The sequence below is a fragment of the Ambystoma mexicanum genome, chromosome 9 (assembly GCF_040938575.1).
Source record: "Ambystoma mexicanum isolate Mex_15411 chromosome 9, UKY_AmexF1_1, whole genome shotgun sequence".
In the NCBI taxonomy this organism is placed as follows: domain Eukaryota; kingdom Metazoa; phylum Chordata; class Amphibia; order Caudata; family Ambystomatidae; genus Ambystoma; species Ambystoma mexicanum.
Window position 1 is genome coordinate 1,488,119,767 of NC_090931.1, and position 22,767 is coordinate 1,488,142,533.

Below are 22,767 nucleotides of genomic sequence, written 5' to 3' on the forward strand. Positions count from 1 at the left end.
AGAGCCGCCTTCACAGGGGAGGCCACCTCTTATCCCCGGCGAGACATGCAACCAGAGAGCCGCCTTCACAGGGGAGGCCACCTCTTATCCCCGGCGAGACATGCAACCAGAGAGCCGCCTTCACAGGGGAGGCCACCTCTTATCTCCGGCGAGACATGCAGCCAGAGAGCCGCCTTCACAGGGGAGGCCACCTCTTATCCCCGGCGAGACATGCAACCAGAGAATCGCCTTCACAGGGGAGGCCAACTCTTATCCCCGGCGAGACATGCAACCAGAGAGCCGCCTTCACAGGGGAGGCCACCTCTTAACCCCCGCGAGACATGCAACCAGAGAACCGCCTTCACAGGGGAGGCCACCTCTTATCCCCCGCGAGACATGCAACCAGAGAGCCACCTTCACAGGGGAGGCCACCTCTTATCCCCGGCGAGACATGCAACCAGAGAGCCGCCTTCACAGGAGAGGCCACCTCTTATCCCCGGCGAGACATGCAACCAGAGAGCCGCCTTCACAGGGGAGGCCACCTCTTATCCCCGGCGAGACATGCAACCAGAGAGCCGCCTTCACAGGAGAGGCCACCTCTTATCCCCGGCGAGACATGCAACCAGAGAGCCGCCTTCACAGGAGAGGCCACCTCTTATCCCCGGCGAGACATGCAACCAGAGAACCGCCTTCACAGGGGAGGCCACCTCTTAACCCTGCCGAGACATGCAACCAGAGAGCCATGCAACCAGAGAATCGCCTTCACAGGGGAGGCACCTCTTATCCCCGGCGAGACATGCAACCAGAGAGCCGCCTTCACAAGGGAGGCCACCTCTTATCCCCGGCGAGACATGCAACCAGAGAGCCGCCTTCACAGGGGAGGCCACCTCTTATCCCCGGCGAGACATGCAACCAGAGAGCCGCCTTCACAGGGGAGGCCACCTCTTATCCCCGGCGAGACATGCAGCCAGAGAGTCGCCTTCACAGGGGAGGCCACCTCTTATCCCCGGCGAGACATGCAACCAGAGAATCGCCTTCACAGGGGAGGCCAACTCTTATCCCCGGCGAGACATGCAACCAGAGAGCCGCCTTCACAGGGGAGGCCACCTCTTAACCCCGGCGAGACATGCAACCAGAGAATCGCCTTCACAGGGGAGGCCACCTCTTATCCCCGGCGAGACATGCAACCAGAGAATCGCCTTCACAGGGGAGGCCACACAGGGAGGCCACCTCTTAACCCCGGCGAGACATGCAACCAGAGAGCCGCCTTCACAGGGCAGGCCACCTCTTATCCCCGGCGAGACATGCAACCAGAGAGCCGCCATCCCCGGCGAGACATGCAACCAGAGAGCTGCCTTCATAGGGAAGGCCACCTCTTATCAGTCCTTCTTTGGTATTAACGCCCATGTTCCGTCACCTTGCATCAGGGAATTCCAAGGACGTACTTTAGTTCAACATGGGGTCTATTCACTGTAGTTGCAGGAGCGGCCCACTTCGCGCAGCCCGTGGTAAGATGCAGGTTCTGCAGGGACCACATTTGAACCTTTTACGCTGCCTGCTGGCATGCTCCGAGCTCTGGGGTGACCTGGCTGCCGTGGCAGCACATGCCCACATACCTTTTTGAGATTTTGTGGTTGCTCTGGAAGGAATCCGGATGCAGGCGGCAGATGAGCTTGCCTCGCGGTCGACTCGTTGCTGGAGCAAGGTCGGCATGGGCGGCCATGGCTGCACTTGCACAAGTGTACATGAGAGCACAGTCACGCGGACACTAAGGCACGTGCAGTTTATTTGATTCCCCGCCCTGGGTGGTGCCCCCACAAACGTGGAGGCGCGAACCAGGGGCTGGCATTGCCCGGGTGGGCAGAAATGCAGCAGGCAGCGAAGAGCAAACCGCTCCGGCTGACTCAGGCAGGGCCGAATCACGGATGATGTTCCCATTATGTATCCTTCCCCCAAGCAAGAAAAGAGGCCCTATGCCCATGAGGCCTACCGGGGAAAGTGCCGGTGTCCCGGTGGGCCATCCAGCACTGTGTTTTTGCATAGCTCTCAACCATTTGTGTTGCAAAGGCGGGTGAAATCACCCGATTTTGTTTTTGGCAGGTGAGACGGCCATTGGAATGAATGGGCGTGCAGGAGGCTTGGCGGGTGAGTCAGCCCTTTACAAGGCGGGTGACACCCGCCAAAAGCGCGTGAGTTGAGAGCTATGGTTTTTGTGACCCACATCCCCTCATCTCCAGTTCTCGGATATGCTTCGGCCTTCCCAACCAGTGCCCTTCAGAACTATCCCACCCACCCTGGCCTGGATAGGACCTGTCTCCTAACCTGTGCCCTTCAGAACTATCCCACCCACCCTGGCCTGGATAGCACCTGTCTCCTAACCTGTGCCCTTCAGAACTATCCCACCCACCCTGGCCTGGATAGCACCTGTCTCCTGACCTGTGCCCATGCCACCCACCCTGGCCTGAATAGCACGTGTCTCCTGACCTGTGCCCATGCCACCCACCCTGGCCTCAATAGCACTTGTCTTCTGACCTGTGCCCTTCAGAACTATCCCACCCACCCTGGCCTGGATAGCACCTGTCTCCTGACCTGTGCCCATGCCACCCACCCTGGCCTCAATAGCACTTGTCTCCTGACCTGTGCCCTTCAGAACTATCCCACCCACCCTAGCCTGGATAGCACCTGTCTCCTGACCTGTGCCCATGCCACCCATCCTGGCCTGAATAGCACCTCTCCTGACCTGTGCCCATGCCACCCACCCTGGCCTGAATAGCACTTGTCTCCTGACCTGTGCCCATGCCACCCACCCTGGCCTGAATAGCACTTGTCTACTGACCTGTGCCCATGCCACCCACCCTGGCCTGAATAGCACTTGTCTCTGACCTGTGCCCTTCAGAACTATCCCACCCACCCTGGTCTGGATAGCACCTGTCTCCTGACCTGTGCCCATGCCACCCACCCTGGCCTCAATAGCACTTGTCTCCTGACCTGTGCCCTTCAGAACTATCCCACCCACCCTGGCCTGGATAGCACCTGTCTCCTGACCTGTGCCCATGCCACCCACCCTGGCCTGAAAAGCACTTGTCTCCTGACCTGTGCCCTTCAGAACTATCCCACCCACCCTAGCCTGGATAGCACCTGTCTCCTGACCTGTGCCCATGCCACCCACCCTGGCCTGAATAGCACTTGTCTCCTGACCTGTGCCCATGCCACCCACCCTGGCCTGAATAGCACTTGTCTCCTGACCTGTGCCCATGCCACCCACCCTGGCCTGAATAGCACTTGTCTCCTGACCTGTGCCCATGCCACCCACCCTGGCCTGAATAGCACTTGTCTCTGACCTGTGCCCTTCAGAACGATCCCACCCACCCTGGTCTGGATAGCACCTGTCTCCTGACCTGTGCCCATGCCACCCACCCTGGCCTCAATAGCACTTGTCTCCTGACCTGTGCCCTTCAGAACTATCCCACCCACCCTGGCCTGGATAGCACCTGTCTCCTGACCTGTGCCCATGCCACCCACCCTGGCCTGCATAGCACTTGTCTCCTGACCTGTGCCCTTCAGAACTATCCCACCCACCCTGGTCTGGATAGCACCTGTCTCCTGACCTGTGCCCATGCCACCCACCCTGGCCTGAATAGCACTTGTCTTCTGATCTGTGCCCTTCAGAACTATCCCACCCACCCTGGTCTGGATAGCACCTGTCTCCTGACATGTGCCCATGCCACCCACCCTGGCCTGAATAGCACTTGTCTCCTGACATGTGCCCTTCAGAACTATCCCACCCACCCTGGCCTGGATAGCACTTGTCTCCTGACCTGTGCCCTTCAGAACTATCCCACCCACCCTGGCCTGGATAGCACCTGTCTCCTGACCTGTGCCCATGCCACCCACCCTGGCCTGGATAGCACTTGTCTTCTGACCTGTGCCCTTCAGATCTATCCCACCCCCCCTGAACTGGATAGCACTTGTCTCCTGACCTGTGCCCATGCCACCCACCCTGGCCTGGATAGCACTTGTCTCCTGACCTGTGCCCGTCAGAACTATCCCACCCACCCTGGCCTCGATAGCACTTGTCTCCTGACTATTGTCCTTCAGAACTATCCCACCCACCCTGGCCTGGATAGCACTTGTCTCCTGACCTGTGCCCGTCAGAACTATCCCACCCACCCTGGCCTCGATAGCACTTGTCTCCTGACCATTGTCCTTCAGAACTATCCCACCCACCCCGGCCTGGATAGCACTTGTCTCCTGACCTGTGCCCGTCAGAACTATCCCACCCACCTAGGCCATGGTTTGCACTTGTATCCTCACCTGGGCCCGTCACATCTATCCCACCCACCCTGGCCTGGATAGCACCTGTCTCCTGACCAGTTCTTGAAATGGAAGCACGGAAGTGCAGGGTCTTACTAACTGAAGTACCTGCTTACTGTTAAGAAGTGTCAGCACTCCTCCATCAAAAGTACTGGCTTCCTGCTGAGAAGTGCCAGTACTATGTCTTTCAAATATAATAAGTGCTGGCACTCAAGGCCTGACAGTGCCTGTCCATGTAAAACACTGCTTGTAAGTGTGTTCAGGCCAGGGCTTTGAGGACCCTAGGACCACCATAGTTACTCTAGTGACGCTCTCATGCTACAACGAGAACTCAAACCCCCTTAATACTTGTTGACTGCATCTCACCCTCACATCACTGCCTGTTTAGCCCCCCCAGATGGCAAGTAGACTTTTAACGTGCTTGCCCCCACCCTGCCTTAACTACCTACCTGAAACGGAATGAACCAAGGAATGCAAATGATCAGAGCTGATTAGCCACCTACAACCTCCCCCTGTCTCCCCTTCGGCTTGCCTTCTTTCCCTCTCTCTTTCTCACTCCAGCATGTCTGGCAGCAGGCACCTTACAAATCCCCCAAACATTAATAAATGTCACCGACAGCCCCGTGTTCCAGTCCTGGCCAAGGAGTTGGCCACAGATGCAGCACCAGTTTGAGGAGTGAGTATCTGAGGGCACAGGGGGGATGGGCCATTGAGTGAGGATGACGTGGTCTACACAGCCAGTGGCCCAGTGAGCAGGATCTTACATGCAGCAGCTAAGGCTCTGCCCATCCACGTTACTAGCAGGAGCGTGGGTGGGGCTGGTTGGTACCACTGGGGCCATCCTTTCCAACACATAACTCCACCTTTTTTACCTTTATTTAACATGTTTTCAAGGAACTTGGGGTTGGTCACCCTGAGGTACCTGGGGGCAACCAGACGTGGTCCCCCTGCTCACTGTGCTTAGAGAGGCTCAGCCTCACCTCACTGATGATGCCCAACAAGGCTGAAACACGTGTATGGGGTTGCTGTTGGTGCTGTTGTTCAGAGAGGAATTGCCATAGCATTTCGGTGCTGGACTGCCCTTGTGGGCGGGACAAAGACTGATATGCAAATGGATATTTCTCATCTGTGAAAGGTACAGTGAGCAAAAAGCACGTGCTGCAAACTCTCACCTCAGAACAGGTTATCATGCCATGTTCTTTCTGGAGAGGGGCGCCTGCTACCTTTTTTGAAACATGACTCCATAGCACTGGACTGCAATGAAAGCTCCCTGTTGACTCCCCTGTGCCCAGACCTTCTCCAGCAGAAGCCCTGTGGCTTTGCCTGCGACTGAGTGCCCCTGTCATTTCAGCTGTTTGTGCTCAGTTACCCATCTCTCCCTGTGTCACTCTCTCTGCCAGTCCAATTATCCATCGATGTAATTAATTGTGTTGTTCTTATTTGATAAAGGTCAATCCCTTCTAATTGTGCCCACCTGCTGGCCGTACCTGCTGTAAAGGTCTCCTGTTCACGGGCTGCCTGCTCAGCACTCGCCAGAACCCACCAATGAATAGATAGAGGCGAAATGGCTCTCTCAGGCAATGCTGCTCCACGCGCCCCCGCATGGTATTCAGAGTCCCCACTGGGCCGCACGGTGTTGGATTAAGTCCCAAGGGCCATCAAGGAAACGCCAAGCCGCTGCAGCCAGAACTGAGCTACCCCTCCCAGGATCCAGCATTTCCCTGGTTAAAAACACTGCAGCAAAAGATGCCTAACCCTCTAACACTCTAATCGGCAATGTCTAAGGGAGGGAAAAGGCAGCCACGCGTTTAAAGGCCCATGAAGTGAGCTCTGTCACTGCAAACCTCTCTGCAATGAGCTAGGGGGCCACCAGGAAGCCATAAGCATGGGTGCAATTACCGGTGCCATAGACATTAGGTAACTATTTACTCACTTTCATATCATTCGATTGTACTCTAGGCAATATAAGAACACACGGGTTCAGCTTTCTTGTGTGGGAGGGTGCAGTGCTTAGTTCGTGGGGTGGGGGGCATGCCAGGGCTCGTGGGGGTTTGCCAGGGCTCACTTATTTCTAAGCCCCAGCACTTATTTTTAAGCTCAGCTTGATTATGTTGTGGTGTTTTGGCAATTTTATTATTTGACCTCTGTCAGTCAGTCATAGTAACATAACAATCCACAACAGTGTGCACTGGCAGGGTCTCTGCATCCTGGACTGGCTCATTGCAATTCACAAACCTGATGACCCAGTTGGGAGGGCAGGACTATTTATCAACTTTTATGAAAAGCAATGAGATGCGAGGTGACAATCCTGGGCTCGGATGCTGCCATGTCCACCCACTGCTCCACCCAGCCTGCATGGCATCGCTGCAAATTCTCTAGTGTAATAACCAACAGGGTGGGTTGACAACAATGGGGCAGTCACCAGCCAACAGCCCCTGTACAGGGGCAAAGGCCGTGATAAGAGGCCGTGATAAGACCCATATCTTACAGAGAACCAGTCTTGAGCGCCAACCTATGCAAGACGATCTTGCTGCCGTGTCTGACAGGCAACTCATCACTTCAGTAAAGGTTTTGCCTCCATTCGTCCACCAGTTTACCATGGGAGGAAAGCATTTTTGCCCTTTTTTCCTGTGGTTAGATGGTTAACATTCTCCACTTGACACCGACAGGATTAGAGGAACATGTTAACAGTGATGTGTTTTAAAGAAACCCCAAATATGTTGACACTGTGTGGAGAAGCCGCGTGACACTGCATGGAGCAGCTGTGTGACACTGCATGGAGCAGCTGTGTGACACTGCATGGAGCAGCCGCGTGACACTGCATGGAGCAGCTGTGTGACACTGCATGGAGCAGCCGCGTGACACTGCATGGAGCAGCTGTGTGACACTGCATGGAGCAGCTGTGTGACACTGCATGGAGCAGCCGCGTGACACTGCATGGAGCAGCTGTGTGACACTGCATGGAGCAGCCGCGTGACACTGCATGGAGCAGCTGTGTGACACTGCATGGAGCAGCTGTGTGACACTGTATGGAGCAACAGTAGTTGGTGTCAACAGTAGACGGGAAGCTACCACTCCCCCCATGCAAGAAAATATTTGGGCCCCGGCACTTATTTTGGTACAAATTAAGCACTGGGTGTGTACCTTGTACGCATACCTCCATGGGGCACTATACTTAGCTGCCTGCCACCCACTGCGCCAGTTGGCATCCTGTTCTGTTGGGGTGTGCTGCAGTGCAGATGGGAGTATGCGCAGACGAGGCGACGGACAGGAGTCACGAGGCTGGCTAAAGCCACAGGCTGGTTGCAGAAGAAAAGGGGTGAGCATAAGTGCCCACCCTCACATGCACAGCCCGCTGCACTGCACCCCTGCCCTGGCAAAAACTGAGAGGCACTGTCAAGAACCTCCCTGACACTCGGCTGGCTCTATGGGTGAAGGAGAGATGTCCCGATGTGCCCCAAGCACGCATTGTAGGGGGAAGCATGCATCATGCAGCTTTCTCCAGAGATAAGGGGTGCCCGGCTGTCTTAGTTGCCCCCCCTCCTCCGTCACAGTGACCTCCACCTACAGCCGGCCCACCCATTCTGGCACTCCTCCTTGCTGGAATGGCGCTCATTTGAGTCTTTGTGCCTGACACTGTGCTTGGTGGCTGGTCCTCACGCTCATTTGAGGCTTTGCGCCTGACACTGTGCTTGGTGGCTGGTCCTCACGCTCATTTGAGGCTTTGCGCCTGACACTGTGCTTGGTGGCTGGAACTCACGCTCATTTGAGGCTTTGCGCCTGACACCGTGCTTGGTGGCTGGTCCTCACGCTCATTTGAGGCTTTGCGCCTGACACTGTGCTTGGTGGCTGGTCCTCACGCTCATTTGAGGCTTTGCGCCTGACACTGTGCTTGGTGGCTGGTCCTCACGCTCATTTGAGGCTTTGCGCCTGACACTATGCTTGGTGGCTGAGCCTCAAGCTCATTTGAGGCTTTGCGCCTGACACTATGCTTTCTGGCTGATCCTCAAGATACCATCCCGCTGTCCTCCTGGGATTCAGCCCCATGCTTGCTGTTCCTGCCACTATTCCCTCCCAGAGAGCTGGTGGGATGTGTTGCCTCTTGCCTCTGTGGCATGCCCCCTATGCCTCCAGGAGGCTGGTATCCTTAAAGGGGTAGATGTGGCAGAGTCACAAATGGGGCAGACCCCTGTCACGTGCCCCAGTGTCATGGATCCTCCCAAGAGCACTCCTGGTCCCCATCCCATAGTGGCTAGTGCGTAGCAGCCCCTGTCCAAACACATGCTAGCGTTCAGGAAGGGGGCGTCATCATAGATGGGTTAGGTTGAAGTTGGTTGGGAATTTTGGGAGAAGAGCAGCCCTGTAGTGTGGGGATGCGCGGTGTAAATCAGAGGCGAGGGCGAGCTTCCACATGCTTTGGGCGATGCTGATACTTGAGACCTGGCTTGGGCCTACCTACAGAAGAGATTGGTCTCAGGTGTGAGTTTGTGGGGTGACCCCTTCCAGTTGTTGGATGCAGGTCACCTGCTTTCATAGGGTGGTAATGGCTGTTTGGTATGGAGTCTTTCAGTGCTATGATGGTGTTAAGGCTGCTGCGTCAGTTAGATTGGGAGGCTGGGAGCTTGCCTTGCCTTTGGGAATAACGATGCCACAATGTGCATCGATCAGGTTTATTGATTGGACTAAGTGTGCTTTGATGCTCCTGCAGACAGACCTGGATGTTGCATCTCTTGTTCACATGGTGTTTGCTTTTGTTTGGCCATAAATGGGTCACCTGTCCTTTCGGCTGGTCGTTCTCTTGCATGGTTCTTCCCGGCACTTTCTGCTGGCATCTTCATCTGCCTGAGGGTATATTGGCCTTCCCAGGATTTCTGGTATCTGTGTAGTAGGTTCATGAGGTCCACCGGTAGCTTTTTCGTCGACGCTTGTCTGCTGGAGCCTTATAATGTCATGAGCTTCAGGGCTGTCTATGGTCGGTTGGAGAGCCTGGTCTTGAGTGATTTCTAGGGATAAGGGAGAGGGGGAACTGCAGTGGGCAGCTCTCCTGTCAAGGAGATCCAAAGTAGGAGTGTGTGAACTCCACCGAAACTGACCCGTGACATTTCACGTGTCACTGGTGCAGAGGTTTAGTGACCTGTGGAATTTCACAGGTCACTTTTGGGGGAGGAACCCACAGTGATTGATTGAGGTGTAGTGTATCTATACCCAAAGGGGTCTCAGGCGCTGGTCATCTGAGAGCCTAGGAGAACAACAACGGGTTAATTAGCAGTCTAAATTATGTCAGAATTAACAAACCAAAGGTAAAGCAGTGGGGGATATCAGGTGTCTCTGCCTGCACCCCAACATGTTGACCACCTTTAGAGGACCGCTGAAGGATAGAGAGGTAACCAGTCAAAGTGTGGAACTATGCACAGAATGAGGAGGAGAATAGTGCTCCAGTTTGTAAATGAGCAGCAGCCATCCCATCCAAGCATTTGAACATCAGACACATGATTTTAAATTGATCTCTCCTCTGCATGTTAAGTCAAAAGCAAGGAGGTTCTTGCTGCAGAAACATGGCTATATTTACAGGGGCCACACGCTAAGCGGACGGCCGCACACTGGGCCCGTTGGAGTTTTGGCAAAGAGGTACTTATCAAGACCTATATAGAGTGGGTTACAACAATTTAGACTCACATTTATCTGTGGCCCCCACCACCAGAGGTCTATGTAACAGGAAGAGAAGATGAACTCTCTTTCTAAGGAGATTAAAGTGAAAGAAACAGCTGCCGTCCACAGAATTCACTTAATCCACTAGTGTCAACTCTTCATCGACATGGAAGCTGAAGTTCTTCACCTTACTGCTCCTAGAAATTCAAAGGCCAAGGAGAGGAGGGATGACAATCTTTTATAGAAACACCCTGTTTTTGGTACCAAAATGAATTATTATAATTTTTGCATTATTTCATTATAGACGGTGAGGGTCAATCCATTCTTTATGAAATGGCAGAAAAATCTGGCGTTCTGAGACGTACCTTCACTTCCTGCTACTTCGATGTAAATGTGAGCATCGTAAGATTGTCCGCTGATGATCCAAGACGTTAAAAGGTGGAAAAGAGGAAATAAATAGATATTAAAGAAGATCTGAGACAGCAGGGATCCTTGAGAGAGTCCACATGTAACCAGAGATCTATCAGATTCAAATGTTATTAAAGAGGATCTGAGACATCACGGACCCCTGAGGGACTCCATATGTAACCAGAGATCTATCAGATGTAAATGTTATAAAAGAGGATCTGAGACAGCAAGGACCCTTGAGGGACTCCATATGTAAGCAGAGATCTATCAGGTGTAAATGTTATGAAAAAGGATCTGAGACATCACAGACCCCTGAGGGACTCCATATGTAACCAGAGATCTAACAGATGTAAATGTTATTGAAGAGGATCTGAGAAAACAGGGACCCTTGTGGGACTCCACGTGTAACCAGGGATCTATCAGATGTAAATGTTATTAAAGAGGGTCTTAGACAGCAAGGACCCTTGAGGGACTTCACATGTAAGCAGAGATCTATCAGATTTAAAGGTTCTCATTTGAACCTTCTGAACATGTCCCTCTAGAAAGGCTTGGAACCACTAAAGGGAACGTGTGGTCATTGCAAACACTGAGGCCGTTGTAACGATTAAGATAGTATGCTCGACCGTAATTAAAGGCTGTGTTGAAGTCTAACATGAGCAGCAACACCCCCATTACTTTTGACTATCGGATCTAGTGTATCAGCCCAAAAGTGACCCAGGCGAAATCCAGCTTCAATTGGTGAGCTACATTCATTGGATGCCAGAAATGTGTGCAATTGCAAAACCACATATTTTTCAATAACACTGAAGACTACTGGCAAATTATATATTGGGTGAAAGTTGTCTATTATCAAGAGGTCTAACCCTCTTTTTTCAGTAATGGGGATGCAATTTCTCCCTTAAGAGCAGATGTTACACAGTCAGATGAAACATTCAAGTTGAAAAGTGGGGTAAGGCATTCAGCAAAAATTCCAGGATGTGGGCCAATTAGCCAAGCTGGAGAAGGAGTTATTTCAAAAATTATAGGCTTGAGTTTACCTAAGATGGCCAAAGCATCAGTAGTTTCAACTGCCTGCAGTACAGAAAGGGTTCCTCTAAAAGCCTGACAGAAACCTGGAGTCGATATCGAATCTACAGCAATTTCATCAGAGAAAAATAAGCAAGGTTCATCTCAGGGTTTTTGAGATATCTGATTGGTTAGCGCAGGTAATTTAGAAGCACAAATGAGACTGATTTATTTTTCCAATGTACGGAAATGAAAAATGATCGTATTCTATTACTTGGACAATTTATAAATACTGCTGTCAGTTTAATCACAGATCAATTTTGGATCCAGTGCCTGAAAGGGAACCAATTGTCTTTAATAATAGCTATTAGGACATTTTGGATTGTTATTATTAAAAAAACTAAATGTATCAATTTATTGGGTAAATGACACAGTGTGTATGTAATTATGTATTTTTTATTTGTGTGTAAGGTTTATTTATCTGTAACACACATTTAATCATACAAAATAAAAATAGAATTGATTGGAATTAGCTTAGATCTTAAACTCCTAGTGCTCTTTTATCGCGGACGTAAGGGCTCTTTTGTAAATCTGAAGGTACTGGCCCTTATCACTCTCCTGCTGAAATGTGTAGAATGCTTGCTCAGATTACATTTAGATAGCTATCTCAGGGTGCCCCACCCAGGAGCAAGGCAAATTCTCTTCATTGCAAAAAAGGACTCACTCAATTTGAGACCACTAGCCCTGGGAAGGGCCAGTACTGTCAGGGTACAACTTTGCCTTAGCTCTAACCATACATACAACCCTAATTTCTCCCCTTATCTCAGCCAACTCACGGTTCAATCATGGTAAACCTCTGGTTTGATCAATCAACCACACGTTGTTCTTTTGCCAGTAATGGGGCCCAGGACAATAGGTGGTGAGAATCGTAGCTCTGAGTAGCTACAAACTCAGGCTCTAGCCTTCCCTTCTCAACCCAGAAGCAGTTCCTGTCAATGACCTTATCTTGGTTTTATATTTGTTTAAGAACTGCAACATTCTAATTGGCACATTTCATGAAGGCAAGTTGAAGGGCCTTTAGGGCAGTGGTTTCCAAACGTTTACTTGCTGATCTGCTCTTGACTAACAATAATGTTGGCTGAACCCCTAATATTGGCAGGGCCCTGTCAGCGTCTTGCAATTTAACTGTGTTTCCTCTAGAAGAGGGGCACGCGGCAGCCCCACAGTTTGAAGACCACTGCTTTAGGGTGTCCTCCATCTTGCTTTTAGGACCACTTCTTCAGCAAATGTGATACTCCTCTAGAGTGTGGTTACAGTGGACTCTCCTCTCATCATGTAGGGGGAGGTCAGAGAGCAGTACGGACGATGAAGTAACTTCTCCCACTTGTGAGGAATTCGACCATCTGCACGGTGGGTGTTGGCTCACCTGGGCTTGTTTGAGATTTTTAATGTTATTGAATGGTGGTAGTTCAACCTCTGGAAAATGTGTGGGGCTAATCTGCGCACATTTTCCTATGCTCACCACACGACATACACATAGACCTGTGTACTCTGGGTGGACACAGCCTACAGGTGCAGTCCTCCCTGTCGAATTTAGTTGACATGTAACACCCAGGAGTACATCAAGGCATCTCAAATGGGGGGAGGGCAAAACCTTGCCCCTGCCATGTCCAGCCTAATGGATCCGCCATATCCTTTGTTGGCTCAGCAGAATGGTAGCAGCAATTAAACATAATTAGCATACTAATAGAGTATACTTCAAGCAGGCCAACATGGGGCCTAGCCGAAGAGGCTGAAAAAAGACAGGAACACCCCAACACCTTTGATATGCATCTGTGTCAACGTAAAGCCAGCTCTGTCTGATACACGTGTTTACAGTAGGCAACCCACACAGGGGGACCCCATTCAGAGGGTAAGAGTATGTGATTTGATGGAGACAGAAGGTTTGTTCTCAGCACAACTTCAAGGGAGACCTGCCTTTAATCAGGAACCACAGAGAGCTCAATTAACCAGAGAGACCTTTTGATCCACAACAGACAGGAAGATGGGCGGGACTTAGTAGTACGTGTTTTCACCCCTTTAACTTTCCTGTTGCACACATAACAGAAATGTGTTGGTGAGGACCCAGGATTGGTTCATTAAGGTAGGTTTCGTCTACACCAATCACTGGGGTCCATTTGGGCCTAAAAGAGGGTTGAGCTACTTTTTTGGCAGATCGTCTGAAGCCTTTGCAAGGAGTAACAAGAAGAACTCCTTTAGATCCTGGGTGAAGGTAGAATCTGCCATACAGCTTCCGCCAGTAAAGGAAGGCCAGGATTTCCAAAAAGGGAAGCAAGATCCCTCCCAAAAACATCTCCCAGGGAACAGAGGGAGATACCAATCTCAGGGAATCCATCCAGAAGTTCTAGAACCGGTACCAGCCAGTACACAGCATGCCCTGCTAGGTTCTGCAAGCAAGCTTCCTAGGTTGGTAGTGCCAGAGAGTCTCTGAACCAAACCAAGGACAAATACAATGCCTTCACGACCCTCCTCAGCTTTGGGCCATCCGCCTTAAAGGGCAACACAAGCCCAGCAAAGAAGCTAGGAGGAGAACACTGACAAGCATCAACCAGCATCCGCCTTAAAGGACATTTTCAAGGCAGTCGAACCCCTAGAGCTGCAACTGACTGCACCGCTGACTGTTCTCACACCGCATTCGCTCACGCTTCAGACCCACCAACCAGCACTGAGACAACGATTCCTGACCCTGAGCCGCCTTGTAGGCCAGCCTGCAGCTGCCCTTCCAGCCTCGCTCACTGAACTTCCTGCCACCGAATACCCGCAGCTGTTTGCCATCTTGAACTCTGTTGCAGAAGCTGAAAAGCGCCCTGAAACCGACTCAACCCTCTCGAACACCAAACACTTCTACAAGCACAAGGTACGTTGCGGTTCTGACCCACTGCTCCTTTTCTGAAGGCCCCTAGTGACATTTATTGACCCATTGCTCCCTTTGTGCTATTGCAATTAATTACTTTACCGACTACCCTCCTGTCCGTACCCAGAGTACATCCCTTTTCCTTCTAAGAACATGTCTGTCCTCTGCATTCCTTTAAAGGGTGGGTTGTATTTTGTAGTGTGCTATAACTGTCTGTTGTGATAATAATCAAGTTGGTATTTTTATACGACTTTGAGGGGACAGTCCATTTTATCATTGGGTAATAATTGTATTTTTGCTGTGTTGCAACTAACCAACGATCCACGACCCTGCGAAGATCAGCCTGCTGTTCCGCTCACGTTACCAAAATTGGACAAGGAGGTTTATAATTTGCTTGTTTCCAATTTGTTTGGATCCCTTCTGGTGTACTAGAGGTGTGGGGCTGATTGATGCTTTAGGAACCGATATTCACCCCTGGAGCACTGGTGCCCCGGAAGTTGATTTGTCACACCCACGGTCCCTAACACGGCATGGCACCGTGAACTGAGAACACGTTCTGTTGATTTGCTGATGAGTGTCAACAGAGTATGCGCCACACCTACTTCCTGTGCATGTACAGCACGTGGCCGGGTTACTTTGTCGAGCATGATTGCCAGGTCACCAAAAGCCAGATGCCAGTTCCTCTATTTTACCATCACGTATTTTGCAATCGCCAGCGTGAGACTGTAGTTGTTAGCAATCTTGCCGCTTTGACTTGAAACTAGCCTGATGTGTAGAGGTCCCTCTCTCCAATCAGTCCCCACAACTAGTCTGGGAGCAACACTTGGTACGCAATATTTGGGGCAGACCCCTCCATCTTCATGGCTGACCAGGTGCCGTATGTGCTTGCTTCATACGCGCCTAGTGATTCGATTTTTTTATTTAAACACGCATTGACAAAGCCAACATTTTTGGATTTTGTGTAGGCATTGGGTAAGCAATGCCACAATGACAATAACTTGCCATAGGATGGCAACAGTTGGAACATTCTGTGAGTACCTGGGCATATGCAATCAGTGCCAGGTAAATAGCTAGCTAACGACAATGTACAAGGTACAACTTTTGGCCTTGCCAATGCTTGCTTTAATATTACTTCAGTGCAAAGAAAAGCTGAAGGGACATACATATTGTTTATAAATCAAGTGGCCGAAGGCGCACTTAAAAAAATGTATTAAGTGCCACCTACTACTAGCCAAAACTACAAGAGTAAGTCCTCCTCTCTTAGAAAAAGCATTCGGCTTAAATGGACCTGCTGATAATACTTCAGAGCTAGGAGAAAAATAAAAAGATGTGAAAATCAGCGACAAACATCTGCATATACCATTGCATAAGGCATCCAGGCCAGGTATCTTCTACCACGTATCCAGAATGTTCACATCCTACACTCTCATGATATGATATGATATGACATAATAGGTTATTTATAACGTGCTTAATACCCAGGGGTTTCTAACGCGGACCGAGGATCGAACCTGTGATGCTTCGTGTCGTCTTGCTTCCAAGGCAAGCACGTTGCCCCTGAGCTATCCTCCCGAGGCGAGCACTCACTAAATACAGCCATGTTTGAAGCTCTTGCTTCCAAGGCAAGCACGTTGCCCCTGAGCTATCCTCCCGAGGCGAGCACTCACTAAATACAGCCATGTTTGAAGCTCTTGCTTCCAAGGCAAGCACGTTGCCCCTGAGCCATCCTCCCGAGGCAGCACTCACTAAATACAGCCATGTTTGAAGCGGATGCTCGCCTGCTCCTTTACCTTCTGGTGTTGCCTGGCTGGTGTACCACCACTAACATTGGTACATATGTCTCCTTAATAAGGTGATATAACCGGAAGGGGTGGGCCGACCGTGACGGAAATGGCCCATCGCCCAAATTAAGGGTCCAAGCGAAGCAAGGATCCCTTAACAGGGGAGTCGGTCCGTTACCGGCGGCGGTCGGCTGAGCCCTGAAGGTTATATCACCATTAGCACCCAAGTAGTTTATACACAGGTGTTTGCCTTAAAAACATACCTCATGGCATTGTTCAGTACTAATAACACGTATTGGCATTTATATAGCGCTAGGAACCCTCAGGCATCTGAGCGCTGCTTATCATTACCCACGGTGTGTGGTGCTCATTTATCTACCTCGGAGGGTGAAAGGCTGATTTAGGCCTGCCAGGATTCAAACCTGCATCAGCAGGCTTTGCACAGATGTCAAAGCGAGCGCTCTACTTGCTGCCCTATTGGACCTGACTGCTGAAGTCTGTTTTCTAATTTGATGACCGTGACATCATCAACATGGAAACCTACTTCAGACACTAAGACCCGCGCCGCAAGGTACGTTTTCATTTTTTCTTAAGCTAAACACATCCTTAGCACCCATGTATGAATGACACAGGTGCTAAGAGGAGAGGGAGGACAAGCAAAGGGAAGGATGAGCCTGGAAAGGGAAGGGGGTGCTCTCCAGCAGCAGTCAGGCGACTCGAAATGGGGTGGACTGGCCTAGCCTATAGGGAAGACTGGAGATTTCCTGTTAGGCCTCTGACCCTGGGCCTCATTTGTGTGGTAACCTATTTTATTTACACATTTTCTCATAGGAAAAGCGATGGGCTGGCTGAAAATGTGTTATTTGGGGCCATTTTGAACATTATCTCAAGTGCCTCGTGTGGTTCCCAATCCAGCCCTGCGTGGGTTTATACCAGAGAATACAGCCCGCGTTCCGAGCTTCCTGATTTGTCAATGCCCCCTTACAGGGTGCCAATTAGCATTACAACGTTTCACTTTGGCTGCAGCGTTCAATCACAAAACCCTGGTGAGTTTTCTGGTTCTCCACTTTGCACTGCGGTTGGACAACATTTTCTCAAATGTCTTTGACATATCCTCGTGTACTGCGATCAATCCTTCTGGGTAGTGTAGTTTGGTGTGGGAATGCTGCAACCTCAAAGAGTTTTCCATCTGTACCTTCTTCAGACCCTACTCATCTAATTTCGTTCATCTTCAGAGCTTGCAGGTGGGTGCCGTCGCTCTCTGCGCTGCTGCTTCTGCTCTTGGCGGGCACGCATTGAGGGCGAGGTGGTGGGCAATGGCACCCGGCGCTCATCGCAGCCTGGAGATTGGGTAATTTCCACAAGCACTTAAGATCAGTAATGGGGTAGCCGGTCATACTGGGATGTTCCTCCAGGAGAAGCTCGGCCCGGCTCTCTGATTAGCCAAAGTTGCCTAACATTAAAGCATTATTGGTCCCTCAGAGGAGCGCCATACTTCTGAGAGCAGAACTCCCAGTCTCTCGATCGGGCATTTCCCTTCATGGATGACATGGCCCGCAGTGAGAAGAAGAGACTGCTGGACCAACGAACTTGCACAGGTCCAGTGCCCACGGAGGCAGACAGCACCAGCACTCGGCACAGGAGATGTATCGAGGTGAAAGAGACAATTAGGTTTAAGTGACCCGTGCACTGGTCAGAACACCAGACGAACTGACCAGAGCAGTTTCATTACAAGGAGGCAGTGAAAAGACTGCCTTTCATGAGCCGGAAGCCCCGCCCCCCTGAAAAGACTACTAATCACCAATCCCAGGATGAGTGCTGCAGCTGAAGTGGACCTACAGCTGGGGTCTCCATAAGAAAGGGTGATATGTTCATTTCATGGGAGTCCTTTCTTGTGGGTGCTGCCGTGGACCAAGTAGACGTTTGAGCTTTTAATTGAAAGCTGCTCACTTGCACCCTCTGTGTGAAGCAGAAAGGACCATGTAAAGAATTGACACATCTGCAGCAGGTTCCTCAAATATCTGTCATGATGTGGCCCAATAGGCTGAACCCTCCTACAGATATATGAATGTGGCCTAACAGGCTGAACCCTCCTACAGATATATGAATGTGGCCCAACAGGCTAAACCTTGGTAATATGCGTCTCCTCCCCTGGCTCTCCCCGTCATTCTCTATAGGTCCCATTTTCTGTTACTTGCTAGCTAGCTTCACACTCTAGACACCCACACACAGACATGTGTGTATGCATGGGGAGCAACAGTGTGCTGCAGGTAGGGGACACACTCAGGAGATTACAAGTAGGATGCAGGAGTAGCAGAGGGGCTGCGAGAGCGAGAGGCCAGCTCCAGAGGAGGAGAATTTGAGTTGAGTTGAGTGGAGCCATCAGCGATGGGTGGGACGTTCTTTGGAGAGTAGGGTCTTCAGGTCCTTGCTGAAGTGTTGGATGGAGGCGTCTAGTCTTATACATGCATACATTCATCGGAAAATGCATTCTCTTCTGATGCTCAACAGCAAGTCTGAAACTAACCACTTTTATCATGGGACTACTTCACTCACACTCGTGTTTCACCACCATATGGTGGTGAAACAGAACCCTCAAAGAAAGCCCTGTATTGTTAGCACGTGCCATTTTGCATTCCCCCACAGTCTATTCACAGAAGTTTACAAGTACCTGAATGTGATAACATGTGCGCCTAAAAGCCAAGGATTTTTTGCAATGTCGGCTGTACATATGGACTATAATACAATGGAATAGGGCATAAATCAGATCGGATTGATCTCCAAGGTGGATATCGTTCTTATGCCTGGAAGAAGAGATGAATTCATCACAAAGGTTCCTAATGCTACATTGTAAAATGAAGGGCAAGTATGCTTAGTACATGGTACTTGTATATGTTCTTAATATTATCAAATAGCGTGATAAAACATCATGTAATGTAGACATTGTTTCTATATTATATTAACTGTATAGGCACATGGAAGAGCTGAACTCTGGCAATACAGTAAGCATTCTTTACTTCTTTAAGTGCGAGAAGTGTAACTGAAACAACTGCAAATAAGGTGTTTTCTATTTTGAATGTATACATGTAAATTTTATGAAGCGTAGCAAAAATCAGTTGAATGTAAATTGAATTGTTGTAAAAGTCTGTTAAGCGAACTAAATACAACAAAAAAAGCCTAACTTCATTAATGCCCCGAGACCTTGCCCAATGAGATGTACTATTTCTAAGACAAATCTGTGGAGTGTGTATGATAAGGTTACATGCTTGCAGTCATTTGCAACACAGGTTTGCAACTTGTTGTTCTGTACAAGATTAACATTTACAGTTCCTCAAAATGCTTGAGCACATTTCTGCACACAAAGCAAGCAAATATAGCCATCAGCTGTCAGGAATGGGACTTGGGGCAATGATGGAGGGCCTTGTCCTTCATGCCACTCACTGCCTATGCCACAGCCTGGGAAATAAAGGCAGCGCCTGCACAGTCCTGGTTTATACACTGACGAGCAGAGCTACAGATCATGCACAGCGGCCAGAGTCCACACTGGTGTGCACATCTTCATAAAGCTCTCACTGAGCCACGTATTATATAGTTCAGGAGGAGCAGGGTGGCCATCTTGCTTGTAGTCTGCCATATCTTATGTTATGTTACTTTGCATTTATATAGCGCCTTATGTACCGTTGGTATGATCTCAAGGCGCTGGTAGGTTGAACGCCCTCGGGAACCGTAGTTCAAGTCAGTAGAGAGAGAGAGAGAGAGAGAGTCATAAGGTGCGTGTGTGCAGCGGATATGTGTGCTGCAGGTGTGGCACTCGTATGATAGTTGCTTCTTAGCGGTAGGTGTGGTGGTTGGGAGACTAGGAGTATGTGTTTGTTCTGGCAGGTTATTATCCAGACCGATTCTGGCTGCGTTAGGCCTGAGGAGAACGCCTAGGCTGACGGGTGTGTAGCCAGCTGTGTTTAGTTAGGATGATGGGGAGTATGAGTCAGGTGTTGGTATGAGAACAGCTATACCGAATGGTGTCATAGTATTGCTGTGTTCTAGTTGAGTGGTGGTGTAAGGAAGAGAGTAAGCGTGGAGTGTGATATGGTGGTTTCAGTAGGTGCTTGAGATCGAGCGCCTTCATGCTCCAACCATTCCATGCACTCCAACCATTCCATGCACTCTAACCGTTCCATGCTCATAAACTGTTCCATGCATTCCAACCGTTCCATGCACTCCAACCGTTCCTTGCACTCCAACCGTTTCATGCACACCATCCATTCCATGCACTCCATCCATTCCATGCACCCCAACCGTTCCATGCACCCCAACCGTTCCATGCACTCCAACCGTTCCATGCACTCTAACCATTCTTGCACATTGTCCATTCCATGCCTTCTATCTGTTCCATGCATTCTATCTGTCGCATGTAGTTCAGCTCTATGTACTCCATCTGTTCAATCAGTTCCATGCATTCCTTCTGATCCATGCACTTCGTCCGATCCATGCATTCCATCCGTTTCACTTACTTCATCTGTTACACCCTCTTCATCCGTTCCACCCACTTCATCCGTTCCTCCCACTTCTACGGTTTCACCACTTCTTCCGCTCCACACACTTCATCCGCTCCGTACACTTCATCCGCTCCGCACACTTCATCCACTCCACACATTTCCTCCTTTCGGCACACTTCATCTTTTAGACACACTTCATCCTTTCAACGCACTTCATCCTTCCAACGCACTTCATCCATTCCGCGCACTTCATCCTTCTGCGCACTTCATCCTTCCCGCGCACTTCATCCTTCCCGCACACTTCATCCTTCCCACGCACATCATCCTTTCCATGCATTTCATCCATTCCACGCACTTCATCCATTCCACGCACTTCACCCTTTACACGCACTTCACCCTTTACACGCACTTCATCTTTTCCATGCACTTCATCCTTTCCACGCACGTCATCCTTTCCATGTACGTCATCCTTTCCACGCACGTCATCATTTCCAAACACGTCATCATTTGCACCACACTCTTCATCCGCACCACACTCTTCATCCGCTCCACACTCTTCATCCTCTCCAGACTCTTCATCCGTTCCACCCACTTCATCCGTTCCACCCACTTCATCCGTTCTACCCACGTTGTCCGTCCCATGCACTACATCTGTCCCATGAACTCCATCCGTCCCATGCATTCCATCCATGTCATGCACTTGATTCATCTATTCCATTCGTTCCGTTCATTCCATGCACTCTGTCATTCCATGCCATCTATCCGTTCCATGCACTCTATCTATTCTGTGCACTCCATCAATATCATGTACTCATCCTTTCCATCCTCTCGTCCACTTTATTCCTCTCGTGCACTTCGTTCCTCTCTTCCATTTCATTGATTTCATCCATTTCCTTAGTTTCATCCACTTCACTGCTTTCATCTAGTTTATTCCTTTCATCCACTTCACTACTTTCATCCACTTCACTCGTTCTATTCAGTTTATCCGTTTTAATTTACATTGGCGGTTATTAGTTTTTGATTTCTCGCTCGGATCATGATGCTGGATTGTTATTTATGATAAAGCAGCTTTGGGCTAAGGTCATTGATTGATGTTATCCAAGAGTCGATTTTAGGGGAAGAGCCATGTTTTCAGTAATTTGTGGAAAGACATGAGGTCCTCAGTGAGTCGGATGTTGGGTGAAAGTGCGTTCCACAGAGTGAGGGCCAGGGCTGAGAATGATGATCCACCTAACCCGACTGAGTTTGTTTTTGGTATGACTAGGAGGCCGGCAGAGCTTGATCTTAGAGTGCATGGAGGATGGTAGGGTTTTAGTTTGTCTTGAAGATATTGAGGTCCGGTTTTATGCATTGCTCGGTGGGAGATGCATAAGGTTTTGAAGGTCACCCTTTGGGCAACCGGAAGCCAGTGCAGAGTTTTGAGGGCTGGGGAGATGTGATCTCTTGGGCCAAGTGCTAGTAGCAGTTTGGCTGCAGCGTTTTGTGCTCTTTGTAGTTTAGTAAGTTGGTACGCATGGACTCCTAGGTGGAGGGGGTTAGCATAGTCAAGTCTTGACATAACAATTGATTGGACCGCGGAGAGTCTGTTGGGAAAGGAGAGGTATGGAAAAATGTGCCTAAGAGTTTTAAGGTGGTAGTGGCAGGACTTGGAGACGTTGTTGACTTGGAGAGAGAGGGTTAGGCCTGAGTCTAGGGTGCATCCAAGGTGTTTTACTGAATTTGAGGGTGTCAGGGAATTGCCCATGGCAGATGGCCAGGGTAGCGGGTGCGGAAGAAGTTCGGTGTTGCCACATACCATGATTTCAGTTTTGGAGGGGTTTAGCAAGAGGTAGTTTGTGGCCATCCAGTGATCCATGTCGAGGAGGCAAGCAGCGAGGTCGGGTTTTTGAATTGAATTCAGGAGTTTTAGGATTAGTTGTGTGTCATTGGTGTAGTTATAGCACAGGATATTGTGCGAGCTGATTATTCGTGGGAGGGTGGACATATAGAGGTTAAACAGGAGGGCTGATAGGCATGCTCCTTGTGGAACTCCAGTGTTGACTGGTCGGGCGTGGGAAGCATAGGTGGAGAGTAGGGTTATTTGGTTCCTATTGTCGAGGAAGGATGCTATCCATTTGAGAGCGATTCCACGGATTCCCAGGGAGTGGAGGTGGTCAAGGAGGATTGAGTGGTTGATTGTGTCAAAGGCGGCGGATAGGTCAAGAAGGATTAGTGTGGCGCA

The 22,767-nt window shown here is 50.0% G+C and overlaps 1 protein-coding gene across 1 annotated transcript in view; it reads right to left on the reverse strand.

The window, feature by feature from the left end:
* LOC138487513 (paternally-expressed gene 3 protein-like) overlaps positions 1–20,309 on the reverse strand; it is an 84,249-nt gene extending 63,940 nt beyond the window's left edge. Inside the window, exon 1 of the mRNA XM_069614017.1 lies at positions 20,221–20,309. Coding sequence (XP_069470118.1) covers positions 20,221–20,309 — 89 coding nt within the window. The remainder of the gene's footprint in view (positions 1–20,220) is intronic.
* Between the last annotated feature and the right edge of the window lie 2,458 nt (positions 20,310–22,767).